Source organism: Petromyzon marinus, unplaced genomic scaffold (assembly GCF_048934315.1).
Source record: "Petromyzon marinus isolate PM22_M1 ecotype Great Lakes invasive population unplaced genomic scaffold, UKy_Petmar_22M1.pri1.0 PM_G_Scaffold_252, whole genome shotgun sequence".
NCBI classification, from domain to species: Eukaryota; Metazoa; Chordata; class Hyperoartia; order Petromyzontiformes; family Petromyzontidae; genus Petromyzon; species Petromyzon marinus.
In genome coordinates, this window is record NW_027422820.1 from 65893 (window position 1) to 82861 (window position 16969).

Sequence of the window (16969 nt, forward strand, 5' to 3'; positions counted from 1 at the left end):
GTAAGATGGGCTGCAAGCACAGTGGCCAGATGTTAACTACCTCGCCTGGTATACAGGAGGTCGTTGGTTCGATCTCGACTGACGCCTGCTGCTGTATATTTGGATGTTCTCCCCTTGATCGTGTGGCTTTTTCTCCGAGTCCTCCGGTTTTTCCCTCCCAATTCAGAAGCATGTGTTTGGAGTATTTGGCTGCTAGAAATTTTCACACGATAAGCCACTTCGTTGAGCTATCATTTGTGGCCAGGTCGCTTCTAAAAAAAAGAGCTTTACAGCTCAGTGGGCCCTGGTAAAATAAAAAAGTTTTAATTTAGTATGAGAGGGCAACATTCTCGTCGGTAATGGCATAAGACAGGAGGCGGCAGTGTATACGTGGTGCATCTGCGTTCGAGGCTTAGCCAATTTTCACAGCCTCAGATCAATCCACTGCTGGATGATGCCTTTCCCCATATTATATGGGTTACTTGACCATACTGCACCACACTGGTCAATGCGGTTTGTTTGAAGGAGTCCAGATATCACTTTCAATTCATGTTATAGTCATTCCCTGTAATCGAACTTACAGTGAGGGAAAAAAGTATTTGATCCCCTGCTGATTTTGTACGTTTGCCCACTGACAAAGAAATGATCAGTCTATAATTTTCATGGTAGGTTTATTTGAACAGTGAGAGACAGAATAACAACAAAAATCCAGAAAAACGCATGTCAAAAATTTTATAAATTGATTTGCATTTTAATGAGGGAAATAAGTATTTGACCCCTCTGCAAAACATGACTTAGTACTTGGTGGCAAAACCCAGGAGTGTCCCACTTTTGTAGAGGAAACCTTTACAGCAAAATCATCAAACACCCACCACCCCCACCCCACTACCGTTCCCAAAGTCCGCCGAGTGGAAGGTCATGGCAACGCAAGAAAGTCGACTGATCTTTCACGAGGCCAGGACTCCCCACGCCCATGTCTGAGGGTTCTAAGGTCAACTGTAGTTTAGATTAACAAAAATATCTGAATGCAACCGCAACTCACAAAATAACAAAATTAACCCAGAATGCACCAAATCTCGTCAGATCTTTGAAGCTCAGCCGGGGAAGAGCCTGGGTTTAGTGCTTAATTTGAAGACTGTCTGGGAAAAGCAGACGTTTCAGGCCTTGCGCTGCAAGTTGGCCAACAGATGTCGGTGTACGGTGACGCTTTTTATATTCTTGGTTATTTTGGTAAAGTCACGTAGAAGGGAAACAATAAAATAAAAATGTAAAACATCTATGCAGTTGTCGAGTGTTACCCCCCCCCCCCACCACCTTTCGTATGCACAGGTAATCTCCGAGTTACTCCGGTTTCCTCTCACGAGCCAAACAAGCTACAAAGGAATTGGTCGAACATCTGAACGCTGGAACTTCATGAATACAAAATCTCAGAAACAGTCAGGATTTCCTGAGTAAATGAACGGGAAAAAAAATATTCTGACAGTATTATTATTATCACCCACGGATGCGCATGTGAGCGGGGCTTAATTTCAACCACGTCCCACACACGGCACACCACGTCCAGTACGCACTTCTCACACTACGGCCGTGGCTACACAAAAAAATCACGTGTGCCTCCTCCGGTCTACCAGCGACCCGGAAAATATTCCATGAGAAATGTAAGGCCTCCTCGTGTGCGGGCGCGCCACGCGTGAAGACTGAATGGACTTTGGGGGGCTGTGGCCCTCTGGTTGTACGTGGAATGTACGGGGGGTGTGGTGGTTGGCCCAACTGGATGCGGACCGCTATAAATTCCGTGCACTGCACAAACCCCCGGAATAAAACCACGGCCTTTGCCGGACCACTGGGGGCAACCAGCGAGCTAAAAAGAGGTCAGAGTTGGAAAAGATCCACCCCCCCCTCCCCCTTCTTTCTCTCCCCCTCACTTGTGAAAATGAATGAACAATTTGTTCGATTACAATGCCATTGTTTCGAAGAGATCAAACGGATTATCTTTCGTCTTGGCTACACAGCCGTACGTGTGCGTGTATACATCCCCCGTTTGTCAATCCACTGCTGGATAAGGGCTCACGCCACCCAGCAGTCGGTAGTGAGGGGTTATCTGACCACACGTCAGTGTGTCTTGATAAAGCTCAGGGGGAGTACAGACACAAAATGGATTTAGCTGCACTGCCCGGAACGCCCACTACTACTGCACCTGTGTTTTGTGCAAGGTGGTCGCCCATCCGAGCAGTATCCAGGCTCAAAACCTGCTCAGACGAGATAGGTGCGCGGTTAGGCCGCAGGCCAATAGGGGTCGCATGCAGACACTTCTAGAACACAAATCGCATGTCATTGTGGTTTGCGTTGACAACACTGCACGTCGGCGTCACGAGCGACTAGTCCCATGCTGTGGACCCTGGGCAATAATCATTGGCAAATAAAAACAGATAAGTAGCTGGATATAAGCACACCTGCTATAAGCACAGTTCCTATATGGCAACACATTCTTACGTTACACTGGTGGCCTTGCTCTGTAAAGGGTGTGCTTATATCCAGATTCTACTGCAACTGGCGGGCGTGTTAGGAAAACTTGATAACCCACACAAGCAGCACACCTTCGTGAGAGGTAGGGCTTTGTAAAAGAGAGTAAGGGGATGGAAGAGATGATGCGAGCGAATGTTTTAAGGCCACTGTGCGGAACATCTGTACGGGGAAAGTTCTATTGTCAAGCGCTTCAAAGAAGTCACACGTGGGGTTAGAGAGAAGAATAATAAGTGTGGGTTACCAGGTTATTCTGGGACACCCCTCGATTGTGGTGCAATTGCTAGAGACCCTACGACAGCACCGTCACATTTGATCATCAACCGCAACTAAATCATTATTAACATCTAAAGATTCCAGTAATAATAAGCGACTTAACATCACCATTCCTGCCTCCCCAATCTAATTACAGTGGCGAGTAAGTTCACCGAGCGAGCGATGTCAATTATAATGATGTTCTAAAGCGTTTGGAGAGCTTAAAATTTAAAGAACGAGAGCGGAGTCTCGACATTTACGACTTGGAAAAATTGAAAAACCGCCATTTTAATGACAGGCCCCTCAAATGTAAGACCAAAACATTTTAGACTTGGGTGTCTTATTTTTTCACAAACTCAGACTTAATCAAGTTTGCATCTGGAGATGCTGAAGGGTGACACATTCCAAACATGACATCAGATTTTAAAATCCGAAAACTGCGATTTGCCCTCTTAAAAATTCCGTGGGCTAAAACTTGTGTGTGTGTGTGTGTTTGTCGTTTGCAAGCTTGGGTCCTGCGAAAGTATTGTCTGGAAGTGTTGAAGGATGTCAAATCCAAACATGACAGAATTTAAAAAATTCGGCATCCGCATTGTTGCTTAATTTCAGCCTAAGCCTGTTCAGGTTTGCGTGTGTACGTATAGACGGTGCTTTGAAGGGGGTTGGCATTCGAAACATGTCGCGTTTTTCAATAACTGAATTTTCGGGGGATTTCTTTTTGTAAGTGCGTGGCACACAGGGTGGTGCGCTGCTATGCAGGATTTTCAAATGGATACGCGCGACATTGACAGCATAATTGGAAATCACATCGACAAGCGCCATAGGGAATATCTTCAATGACATTCATTTATATTTTTATTTTTTCGATTTTTATATTTTACGTGCCGAAAGTTGTTTTTGCGCCAATTTTTATTTTGCTTCTCACCTGCGCCGAAAAAAAATACACTTAACGTGAAATATATTCGGGGAGGGGGGCGGGGGGGGGCAGGAAACTAAAACAACACGACACAATAGTTCAAAGCTAGGCACACGTTGCACGCTGCACTGAAACTCTGCGTGAACTACATGTGAACTACATGTGAACTACATGTGAACTACATGTCAACTGTGAACGCCGTTTTGTCAACAGCGCTGGATGCAGCAACAATACGTTCCTAACGCACGAGCAGCTACGGCAGGGAGCAATGTTGGGATTAACCACAGGTTGTCGCCCCAGGAGGTAGCCGTGCAGAGGAACGCAAGCATCGTTTCCGGAGGATAGCTCTCCGCAGCTGGGCCGCTCGCGTCTCTCCTGTTTTGTTAAAAAATAAAGGCACTTTTGAAGGCGGAAAACTGGCTACACGCGTTACGCCAGTACTATCCTGTGCGCGCAGGTTATGCATGTAGGTAAATACTAGGCATGTACGAATAAGACTACCCCCCCCCACCACCCAGCAGTTCGACGTATCGTCATCACTCGGGCGCTGCGATAGATTCAAGATTAAACAATTTGGTTTTAATTACCAAATGTGGTGAACGCGGCACCTCGAGTGCCTGCGGTGGATTAGGTGACCGGATCAATTAGGTGGATTGCACGGATGGAATGCAAGTGGTTTCCCAGTAAAAGTGGAACATCTGGACCAGCGCAAGGGGCGATTCTAACGTTCGCTATTTGCCACACGTGTTGCGAGCATACGGAATCGCCGTCGATCGAGGATTCTGATCCGCTGCGTCGTTACTACGACCGATAAAAACACCGGTCCTGCAGTGGGTCACCATCGATGATGAAACTCGCATTTGTATTGTTTCACACTTTTTTTCGTTCTCGTCTCTACGGTTTTCGTTTACTCAACTTGGCCCGACTGCGATGCGTACCGTGTCGCTCGGACATCGTTTGCATCACTTGTAAATGACAAATTCCCAAATGCACGATTAGATGCGAACGTTTGTGGGTGTAGGAATCGTTTGTTTACGGTCTATGCATCGCTACACGCCTAGTATTTGTGTATGCACACCCATACTTGTGTGTACAGATACGCTTATGCATGTAAAATACTATGGGCGATATTCTGATTTTAAAAAATTACTTGCTTGCATTTGTAACAACAATTATGGATCTTCTTATGGATTTTTGACCACTTACACGATGTCCTAATTTTTATGCGTTTTGGGGGTTTTAACAAGTGATGTCACGTGGCAATTACCTCCTGTCAAGTGACACCACTCTTGGCGTGAAGGTGATGCCACCTGTTTGTGACATCACTTTTTCAGATCAATATAAAGAATATTTATTTATTTTGTCCCAAATTTTACGTCTCAGCCTGGATTGCAAGATTTTTCAGATTAATCTGAAAATCGGGAACATCCCTAATAGTAATACATATACATCATAATTCTAACAGCATGCATTTAATGTCTCAATGTACACGTTTACTGTATAAGATTGTGAATGTACCTGTTACAGGGGTGTCCACCAATCACTGAAGAAAATGGATTACAGTAGACTGCAGTCCTAGCTATGTTTATGAAATCACATAACCCATTCACACTTGGTAATGTGAAGATTTCATCATCTGTGTCTCATGCCCTCCTCTCGACCGCCACATGTCGACCATCGCGTTGACACGCATCATATCGAGATTTAAAAGTCCCAGGTGTTTGCCAACATCACGTGCTTTTCTCGTGTGCTGCTATCGGCGACCACTCTAGAAAGATGGATGACCAACGGATGCAGTTATTTAGGAATTGGTGATTTTGCACAATGACCAAGGCGGAGACATTTTTGTGCGCTCGGCACGCGCCTCTGTGCGTGCTGCCGACACGGATTCGCTCGAGGTTTTCGCAAACGTTAAATGCAAGCACGGTAAGGATGATTTTTGCTGCCAATATTTCAGCCAGGGGGACACGTTAAAGATCCCTTGGCGTAGTTCGCAAGAGTGGGACCACTGTGCGCTGGTGTCAGGGTCCACGTTTGGCGAAAATTACACCGCAAATTATCTCGATTGGATACATGGTGTTCATCACTCTCCCTACTGCCCATCCGAATGCCCCAGGTCAGTCTTCACATGAGACCATCCTGGTCTCTTGGGTTCTCACCTGCATGAACATAGCAAACTTGAAACTTGAACCGCACAGTTCAATTAGATGTATAATTACGATTATTTAATTATGGGTACATTCAAGGACAACACACCCTGTACAGGACAATGTGCTATACATACGAATATAATTATATGGGCCTAAGTAAGCAATGTCAATGTACGCCCCATAAAAACATGTATGAATGTACACATGCATACATGCATGTATACATACATGCATGCATACACACATGACCTATGGGAAAAAATGTATGTGTATGGAAATACGTATACGTGTCAATGTACGCGCCATACAGACATATACCCATGCATGTGTTGCGTACACATACATGGGTATATGTTTGTAAATGTATTTACAAATGTATAGATCTGCCAACAAGTTCCTATGTAAATTATTAGTGGACTTATATATTTATATCTGTACATATGAATGCATGTGTGTAGGTATGAATGTACACATGCATGTATACATCCATGCATACACACGTAACCTATGGAAAGCAAATGTACATGTGTATGGAAATATGTATAAATCCGTGTATGTACATATGCAACAAGGCAGTGGGTGACCAGTGCCTCCAGGTTGAGGAAACAACAGCTTCCACTTCAGGTTTGTTCAACCTCCGGTGACGTGAGATTGAGAGGCACGCGTACAGGCCTCGTGTCAATCCACTGCTGTATGAGGACGACCCCCACCCCACGTCGTGCTGCTCCGTTGGGGTCACGTGACCACAATTCACCGTGCCGGTCAGTGCGGGTTAAAGGCGGCCAAGAATGGACACGGGAGCATAGAAGCACAATACGACAATGGATTTTGTCTGTGACGGCCCTGTGCTTTCCCCGCCCATCACTTGGCGCGTACAGGTGGATTCATTGAGAACTGGAACGTGAAAAAAAAGTCTGATGATGAAGAAGCTCCTTTGCTAGGGACCAATTATACGGAGCAGTTTATCCCGGGAAGATATGTGCCCCTGTCCGGTTGGAGAAAGCGCCGATGTAACTGCCGCTCCGAATCTTATTCGTGCCTTCATCGTGCTCGTTGATTAATCATGGAGGGACCCCTCTCTGTGGACTCCACAAATCTCCCACCTTCCTAAGTGCAAGTGATCGTCCAACCTTCAAACTTGCACCCATCAATGAGAACGCATCAACCCGGTACTCGGATCCCTCCACTGTGCTCTCAATCTAATTCCGACTCAACCGCAAGATGGAGGATCTTGAAGACGCCTTCAATGTCTTCAAGATCTTCCATGGGCTCTCAACGCTCCTACCTCTCCCCCCCTCTAATCGCCTATATTATCTGCACACCGGCAACTAAGATCTCCCATCTTACTACCCCTGTTCAAGTCCAGCCCAAAATCTTTCCTCGTCCTTCTTGTCTACGATCGTCTCAAGTCTCCGAAATGTTTCAAAGAAGAAAATGAATAAATACTTTCCTGTTTTTGGGCGATTCCCAGCGATGCGGATTTAGACGGTCTCTCAATGCGCTTGGATCGTATTGCCGATGAAGCCAATGCCGTCGCATTCCAGTTACTCAACGGATCCACCGGACGCGCGCGCCATTGCCCGAGACTGGAAAACCCGAGGTGGCACTTGTGGCCTCCTCAACCTGAAGCCACGAAAAACCTCTCCTATGCATTAAGTGCCTGGCATGAGCAATTCACATTTTCCAGATTCCGTATTCAAAGATCGCACGTGTCCAAAACCAACGGCGCCATGTTCAAGTTGAAACCGGTTCCTTGCGAAGCCTCGGGAGGTACCGGTGGGGCGAGTGGGAGGACGTGTCTCACGGTGGGCCCCCCCCCACCCCAAACTCCCCCTTCTCTCTCCTCGCCGTCTGCTCGATCTCCACCACGGTTCTAGTTTCTGTACCGTGCCGCAACATCGGACCACAGCCTCTGCATGTCCTCCAGGCCCCTGGTCCAGAGCTCGCGTAGCTTCACCCAGCCGGTGCGCGCCGTTATCAGCAGGTAGTCGGCGTTCTGCGGGTATCGCAGGATCGTGTAGCGGGCCATGACCAGCGACTGGCAGAACCTGCGGGGAAAAGTAGACCATGTTGTTGTTGTCGCCGTTGCTGTTGTGACGGTTAATATCGTTTGTTATTCAAGAGGTTTTTGCTGCCGACTTGTTGATCGGCTGGGATTTTAGCGTCCAGGAATCGCAGCCATAGTTGGATCAAGTCTCGTGGTCAGCAGCAGAAGTGCCAGCAGAAGGAAAGTCGCCGTCTTCATCTTCCTCGTCTCCAGCAGCAGCAGCAGCAGCAGCGTGATCAGCAACATGATCGTAAACAACATCGCTATGAGTGTCTTTTCTATAATCATCATCACCGTCATCAGCAGCATCCGTAGAAGTGCTGTTAGCAACATCATGGTAATCAGCATTATTATGTCTTAACTGTTACTGATCCCCCCCGTTCACCAATACACATTAACCAGCATGGTGAAGTATGGTCAACCACCGCGACAATCGACATGGCATTGGCAAGACCTTCATTCATCATTGGTCTGATGAAGAGCTTTAAATAAATAATAAAGCACGTGTGTTTTTTTTTGCCGCACAATCATCGAGTTTATCGGATTCTCGCCAGACTTGGATTAATTCTCGTTACGCAACCGCCACTGGTTTTTGAAGCCAACGTTTCCCGATGCGGCCAACGGCGATCCGGGCAGACCCGACCCGACCTGCCCCGGCCCCCCTCCCCACCTCCGCTCTCACCTGCACGCCACCAGGAAGTAAACGGCCCTACCTCTCGTCCTCGCTGAGGGCCTGCACGCTCTCGTAGCCGGCCAGGACGTGACCCCCGGCCTCCATCGCCTCTCCGCTCTCCACCATCATGTACATGATGGCCATGGCCAGGTCGTACACGTGGTAGCCGAACATCATCGAGTTGAGGTCCACAATGCCAGAGACGCGGTGCCGCGGCGCTCCCTCCGCCGACTTGGGCCCCTGCTGCTGCTGCTGCTCGCTTCCCGCGGCCACCTCCTGCACCAGGATGTTGTCGTCATTGAAGTCACCGTGGATTATGCCTGCGGCGAGGGAGAAAACGTCGAATTTGATTTCGTCCGTTGTCTTTTATTGTTGACCGTCCTCCCCTCGTCGCCGTCGTCATCGTTCGTGCCCGTGCCGTTTTTATTCCGGCCGCACGATTGGTGTTGCGCAAGCCGCGTGTGCGAGTCTAAGAACGGCCCCCGCAGAGTCTCAGTGAATAACCGACTTCTCCTGCCTTCAAAGGCACAGAATTACAATAACCCACCAGCGTCGTACAACCCTGTACAGGGGCGAGATATGGAGCGGTGTGTAGTGGTATGCACACCGCATCACGAGCCCTTGATTCCCGGCCATGGAGAACATCACTGATATCTGAACCAGTCCTGGGATCCTACCTACCTCCTCACCGACCAGCATGGTGAAGGAGGCAAAACAACCCCCATGACCCTACACAGCCTGGGAATGCCTTCGTCCAGATAGTGCATTGACAAAGGGCTGTACATTATTATTATGAGTATATGTGTAACAAAAACTGTTGAACACAATTTAGCATGCATTGAAAAATGATTTGGTAGAAATTACAATTATGATTTATATACAGTAGCATCTGAATGTAATAAACCTGTCATTTGATTTCACCTGTGATCCGTGTCTGTGCGAGTGTCCCCCATTACATGCATGCCTTGTAATGCATCTGTGTATGCTGGGTAAAAGTAATCACGTGAAGCACATTGCAAAGAAAATGCTTGCCACAAATGAATCACAATACCTTGCTGATCTCGTCAAGCAGCATAAACCATCACGCGAATTCGGGTGATCCTCGCAGCGGCTTTTGGCTAACCATCGAACAAACAAAGACGGTCACCGCATCGCGCGCTTTCAGATGCACTTTTGCGGCCGTCTGAAAAGCTCTTCTTTCCGATATTAGGAAGGCACTGGAGCTATGCACTTTTAAACCTAGATTGAACACTAATTTATTTTTGAACTGATTTTTTGTGTTTAGTTTGTTGTCCTTCCCCCGCACCTCCGATTAGCACGGTTGGCTACGTACGGTGCGAAAGAAGTTCAACGTACACACGTACGCGGCACCCGTCGTGGCTTCAAGGCCTCGTCGGTGGCCTGAAGCGCCCCTCGCCCCCTGAGGCATGGAGCTACGTCCCGGGTGAAGCTGCGAGGCGAGCGTACATCTGGTAAACTTGTGCAGGTTGGGTTGGATCTCCTCGCGGAACTTGGCGATGACCTCCCTGACCAGACCCTGGTTGGGGTCGCCGTCCAGAGTGAAGAGGTAGGGCTCGAGCAGGTGGGTGTTTGACAGGTTCCAGATGAAATTGTCTCGTTGCAGGGAGTGCAGGAACGGGTGCTCAAACTATGCAGATGTTTAAAAACGAAGGCGGTAAGATGACAAAAAATGCAATACGAGATTAACATCGCATTGGCCAGTTGAGTACACATGTAAGTTAAAGGCAGCAAAACGTCAAGCTAGCAAAGGATAGTCTTCGTTTCAAAAAATATGTTCTCCTTGACTTATTATTTTCTCTTTGTTTTTTTTTCCGGTAAAGTCACGTAGGTAAAACTATAAAATAAAAGAATAAATGAAAAAACAACTACATTTTTAAAAATTCTATCATTTTATAGTTTTACCTACGTGACTTTACCGAAAAAACCAAAGAGTATAAATCCTTGCAGTCACGAAAGCTAAAAATCTAGACTTATTATGCAGCTGAGGGTGGGGCTGCCCAAGTCCTGCGTGCGGCTGGCAAATGTTTGATTGGTATTTGTGAATAACAGGACACTTGAATGGATCTGAGAAGTAGTTTTGTGAGATCACCTTCTGTGGGCCATTCTCTAACCAGAGGTGATGCACAGAATGAGATGTTTTTTTCCATCTCATGACATGGCACCAATTAGCACAACTCATACAGCCCTTATCAAGGCACTGCCGTATTCAGTGTTGGTCATGTAGGGTGTTTGACCATACTTCGCCAAACTGGTCAGTGTAGGTTGGTGAACGATAGAGGACAAGGGGAGTTGGGGGGGGCAGGACTGGTTCAGATATCACTTGCCACGAATGTTAGCCGTGGCCGGAAATAAAACTCAGGTGGCCGGGTTCGTAGCGCAGTGTGCTCACAACTGCACCACCGCTCCACCCCGACGCTTGGAATAAAATTTGGGGGGGGGGGCAGACAACAAAAATACGTTGCTTGAAAACCAGCCATTCGATCACTTGGAAGGACTCTCACGTTGCTAATTATGAACAGCTACGTACGTTCCGAGCGAGTGGGCTCGTTACGTCACATTACACTTGCATACCGAGAGAAAAGGCTCGCCGAGACTCAAGACTTTTTTTTAAGATTGTCGTAGTAAGGGGTTGGGGAAACTATCGCTCCGCATTTCCCAATGAAGTAATTTGCGAGTTATTTCTTTTTTGCCTCTTTACTTTGGCAAATATTCTCATATTCTTGTTTCTTTCGGTAAAGTCACGTAGAAGGGAAACAATAAAATAATAAAAATATAAAACAATAGAATTTTCACGACGTTTCGACTGCAACACAAGCAATCATCATCAGGTGTGAAAACCACAACAATAATTTTTTTTTTCAAATTTCCTTGTTGTGGTTTTCACACCTCATGACGATTGCTTGTGTTGCAGTCGAAACGTCGTGAGAATTTCATTGTTTTATATTTTTTTTTTATTTTATTGTTTCCCTTCTACGTGGTGGTGACTTTACCGAAAGCAACAAGAATATGAATCCCTGCAGTCTCATGTCACGTGTCAAGAGGCGCTCGTGCGCTCGTACCTGCTGCAGGGCTTGGTGGATGCTCGCTGCCAGCTTGCCCACCTGGTAGTACAGGCTGCCATCCGCCAGCACCCTGGACAGCGGCACGCCGGGCAGGTACGTGAGCAGCCGCACGTTGAACTCCTTCTCTCCTTCGCCGCAGTCTGAGAATTCACAGCAGGAGTCGCCACCGAGGTCAAGAGGTCACCACGGTTAGTGAAATCTCACCGTCGCTTCCTTTTGCTGGAACATAAAAAGCTGTTTGGAAGCTGATATCGGAACCTCCAAGGTCTGGCCAAAGTGTCAACTCACCACTTTGCGCCCTGTGTTCATTACCCACGTGCTATACTACACAGGGTCTCTGATGAATTGCTCAACTGATAGCCAAAGCTACTATTCTTTTGTTTAGGAAATTAAGCGACAATTGGCTGCTCAGTATTAAATGGTTAATAACAATAATGAATGTGCCAAGTCCGATATATAACGCACATAAAATTCGTGTAGTCTTTAAAACGCCAATCTCTCAAGCAACTTGAATCGAGTATTTCTGTCCCCCCCCCCCCCCCCAAAATAGTAAATTGGAGTGATTTTTTTCTCATGACTTTCTTTCACGGTACTATTAACCCAGAAATTAATAACACGAACGCATTCCGAAATTCGCATTCCTATATGGCCTTGTTGTCTAAACCGCTGTAGCTAAATAAAGCATTTGAGAGGAATAATACCTCGCCACACCCATGAGTAAGGCATCCGCCAAAGTTGCAACGTGGCACGCAACCCTCACGCCTTAGCGCACGCTGGCTGGAACCGGGGGCAATTCGCCCAGGTTTGGGCCAGAATGGATACGTCAGCACACGAGTCTAGCTGAATTCCCTGGGTTCAGCTTGAGCAAATTACTTAGGAGCAGGGTGAATGGGGGCCCCATCTGCATCAGGAGGCGACTTTTATCGCTCGTTCCATCACGTAAATATAAGGGTCAGCGGCATTCCGTGATCTTCGCATTCCAAACACGGCGTTGGGCGGCGATGTCAGCTCACGCGATGAACCCCGAGCCTGGGTTTAAAGGAGCGCTGCTAGCCCAGGCATTATAATCAGAATATGTACTTTTACTGGAGGAATCCGATGAGCTATGAAGCACTTTGCTTTACAAATGTTTAGCAGCCCAGTGTTGTCCCAACTACAGCCCGTGGGCCAAGCCCGAACCACCAAAATTAATTCATTCTGGTCTACAGGACAACTATCCCGCCACGCCTTACAAGAACTTATTAAGTACATGTCTCAGTCAGCAATACTCACTTGAAATTACACACGACAACCGTCGCCCCCGCGCCCTCCCCCCAACTGAAAAGTTTGACAAGACCCTCCCGATACTCAGTGAGGCTCTACTGTGAAAACAAGTGTAACAATGATTACAATAATAATATTAATAGAAGTGATGCGATGCAGGAGGCCGGAGTGGGTGTGGGGGAGAGATAAGCTCTGTATCGACATGTTTGCATTTCTCTAAATCTCTCCTCTTGTGGATAGATCTTTCTCCTATCTCTTCCATATAAATATCATATTTCTGATTAAATCTCTCTCTGAATGAGTTAAATGATATCACCCTGCTGCTCTATTTAAGACCGGGAGCAAGTGAGGGCTTCACCATTCTGGCGAATTGCTCGATGATGCTGGATGTAATTACCAGCGAAACGTCGTACTCAAATATTGTAAATGTTGTGGATTCTCTCTTCATCACACCGGTGGGCTAAAGTAGTGAACTATTTTGTCTGTTGTCAACGTGACACATTTTTTACTGTTTGGCTGTGTCGGGTGGTGGAGGGTTATGACACATTTATAAATAACGCGATCTCACCCAAAAACCTTTATCATGAATAAATCTCTCTCATATCTCTACAATATATCACTTGTGACATATCTTTGCCGTCTATGCTTGTTCATGTAATACATGGTTTTGGTTTGACATGTTCCCCTTGTCAGCCAATCCGGAACTCGATGCAAAGAGTTTGACGTTTGCTTCTCAGGGTCTCGTGGGAAGATAAGCAGAAACAAAAATGACAATTTAGGTTTTCTAAGTATGTTGAAATTCTTTCGCACCATACGTACGTAGCCAACCGTGATCATCGGAGGTGTGGGGAGGTGGAACACACTGTGCAGTTGGTGAATGGCGGCGTCGGTGAACTGTACAAACATTATATCTACCAACCTGCAGGTCAGTAGATGAGAAAACAGAAAGTGTGCTTCTGATCTCTCACCACAGATGTTATCGTCTCGTCCGTGTGGCTTTGCTGTGAGCAGTCATTCCAGTTTCATCCCACACACCAAACATTGTTTTTTTTATATACATGAATAATTTACAAAATATCACAATGTGGACCTTGGGCCAGTACCAACAAGCAGTGCGTTACATCCACCAACCTCACAAAAACTAAAAAGTATGATCCTTTTACATCACTTATCGTCAGTGGAGTGCGACCCAGTATTATACCGCCGCCTCATGCTCAGATATTGATCGTTGTCTTTGCAAGTATAAACCAATGCTGTATTCGTATGATTACTATCAGCCTATGACTAAATCACCTGGAATGTGCCCTATCATAAGATCTGAAGGCTAAGCAGGTTGAGCCTGGATTAGGGCTTCTATGGGTGACAATCGTGCATTAAACAGGCATCACAGGCTGCTGCGTGGTGCTATGTTGTGGGGGCCAGAGTTCAGTTGCAGCAAAATCAATTGTACTGCACTGTAGATCTATTAAACTTGATTTGTCGCTTTCGTGACTGCAGGAATTACTCTTTGGTTTTTCGGTAAAGTCACATAGAAATAAGAAATAATAATAAAATTACATAATAGCATGCGACGTTTTGATTGCAACGCAAGCAATCATCATCAGGCATAGAAGAGCTAAATTTAAGAGAGAGGAAACACAGAACCGCAGATATATATACAGACACCTAAGTGGAGGGAGTTCACACACAGACACAAAGAGAGACACAACGTATGGAGCACAGAGAGATAGGGTCTCTGTGCCGAGGCCTTAGCATGTAGGGGGAGACAAAGAGAGATGGAGACGCACATCAAGTAGAACAAGATTTAGTATTATGTACATCTCTTCTCCAACGTCTCTGCTCCCGGGACCCCCGCAGGCGCAGCTCACCGATGCTCTCGAGCGACATGATCTTCCCGCTGACGTTGTCCACCACCTCCTCCATGGGGAAGCCCCTCTCCCGCAGGAACCTCATCATGGCCATCTGCACCTCGAGCAGCTGCGGCCGCTGGCTGTCCCGCGTGTTGGTGACCTTGAGCACGAACTGGCGACCGTCGCGCGCCAGCACGCGGTAGTTCTGGTCGACGTAGCTCGCCAGCGGGCTCACCCCCGCCACGCTCACCCCGTAGAGGCGCTCCACCAGCTCCGCCACGCGGGACTCGCTGAGGCACGGCTTCTCGTGCTCGCGGCCATCGTCCTGCGGCGCGGCTTGCATCGTCTTTAACGGACAAAACGAGGGCAATCAAAAAGCTTTTGGGGTTTTGCAAGTGCACGTTGGCGTCCGCTCCATTCGTGCAGCGCAAGGCGCCTCCGATGAGCACGGTTGGCTACGTACGGTGCGAAACAAGCTCAGCGTACACACGAGGCTACACCCTGGAGGCGCTACGCTTCACGGACAGCCCACAGTAGTTGTCGCATTTACAGAGTTGTGCCGACACACGTGGCATACTACTTATTTAAATTACATCTCCGAGATCTTTAGCATCCGACTGTGAAGCAGACAGTGCGCAATATTTACAGTTCATACACCCACAGCGTTAACCGGGGCGGTCGTGGGACTCGTACCACAAACATCTGCAACGCGCTACCGCTCGGCCATGAAGTCAATCGATCGATCAGCGATCAATAAACACGTCTCTTTGCTCGCATCACATTTAATAGCAACACATTTCACCGAACAGAAAAGCACCACTTAAACATGTCAGATATAACATTCGTAATAACAGAGAATTATCCTTGTGTATTTCAGTGGAAATACAGCCAGTGCCTGATAAAGTAGCATTACTGTAACTGGAATTTTAACAAGAACCGTGGGTTTATGCAGCATTGGGGAGCTGCAGCTATGGCCCACCGAGTAAACACCTTGTCCCGTAAGCACGAAATCACGTGTTCAAATTCCACTGGATGTGTAATTGTGTGAATAATAATCAGGGCTTAATCTGTCACTGAATATTTTCCGGGTCGCTGGTGCGGAGTGGAGTTGGCAGCACAGCCCCGGTAGCCACGGCGATAGCGAAAGGTACACGCTGGACGTGGTGTGCCGGGTGTCAGCAGATTTTTCAGAGTCGCTGACACAGGGCAGCCCTGGCCGAAATTATCTCCATACATATGTAAAAGGCAAAGTTGTGATTATGTGTGTCTGTTCAAAATGTTTAGCGTACTTCCCAACATGCAACAAACTTGAAATTTGCCATGTGGGTACTTTCCAGACTGTACACCACGCAAAAAATATTAAAATACACTTTTGTGTTTTTTCGGGGGGGAGGAGGGGGGGGGGAGCTCAATAATGCATTTTTTTGCCCGGCAAGTGAGCTGTGACGTCAAATCTGTCACGTGACCCACGGATGTGGAAGCTTAACGCATTGTAGTGTAGCGGTTAGCGCACTGCGCTACGAACCCGGCAACCCGAGTTCAATTCCCGCTCACGGCCACCACCGGTGACGATTATTTCAACCGCTCCTGGGCCTCCCCTAGATCGACTCAGCCTCAAACGAGTAACTGGTGTGGTGTGTGAACATCGCCACTGGAGACACAAAGGCGGCCGGGCGTGGTGCTGTCACCCACCCCTTCGTCTGTATAGATAAAAGGGAAATTTGTGAATATGTGTGTCTGTTCGAAATGTTTAGCATACTTCCCGACATGCAACAAACTTGAAATTTGCCATGTGGGTAGCTTCCAGACTGTAAACAATGCAAAAAGTATAAAATATACTCTTTGGTTCTATTGGGTAAAGTCACGTAGGTGAAAATAAAATAACAAAAAATCACGACGTTTCGGCCACAACACAAGCGGCCTTCATCAGGTGAAGGGACGAGACTGTCTGGAGGACAGCGCTGGAGTGAGAGAAGCCACGCTCAGATCACGACCTTTAAGCTGTGTGAGAAGAAAAACACAAAGCGCCTTGACAAAGGAATTAGCATATAATTTAGCATTGAAATGGCTCATTGAAATAGCTAAGTTAAAGTATACACATCCGCAGAGGTACCCCTTGACAAAGGAATTCGCATAGAATTTAGCATTGAAATAGCTGAGTGATTAGCTTGTAACTGGTCACAGAAATAGCTATGTTAAAGTCAGAGCATATTTCACGTAAACAAAACGT

At 47.0% G+C, this 16969-nt stretch overlaps 1 protein-coding gene across 1 annotated transcript; it reads right to left on the reverse strand.

Annotated features, from left to right (window-relative positions):
- Positions 1-1887: 1887 nt before the first annotated feature.
- Positions 1888-15481, reverse strand: LOC142913415 (hydroxylysine kinase-like). Its single transcript, XM_076060958.1, has 5 exons — positions 14758-15481; positions 11624-11766; positions 10011-10191; positions 8584-8863; positions 1888-7871 (listed from the first exon to the last, which is right to left on the reverse strand). Exons 1-5 carry the CDS (start codon positions 15080-15082, stop codon positions 7697-7699), a joined length of 1104 nt encoding a protein of 367 aa, XP_075917073.1. The 5' UTR covers positions 15083-15481; the 3' UTR covers positions 1888-7696.
- Between the last annotated feature and the right edge of the window lie 1488 nt (positions 15482-16969).

Coding starts and splice junctions, on each gene's coding strand:
- LOC142913415 (XM_076060958.1), bottom strand. CDS start 15,082: ATGCAAGCCGCGCCGCAGGACGATGGCCGCGAGCACGAGAAGCCGTGC. Junction 8,864..10,010: donor CCTGCACAAGTTTACCAGAT/GTACGCTCGCCT, acceptor CCCTCGCCGCAG/GCATAATCCACGGTGACTTC. Junction 7,872..8,583: donor GCCCTCAGCGAGGACGAGAG/GTAGGGCCGTTT, acceptor TTTTCCCCGCAG/GTTCTGCCAGTCGCTGGTCA.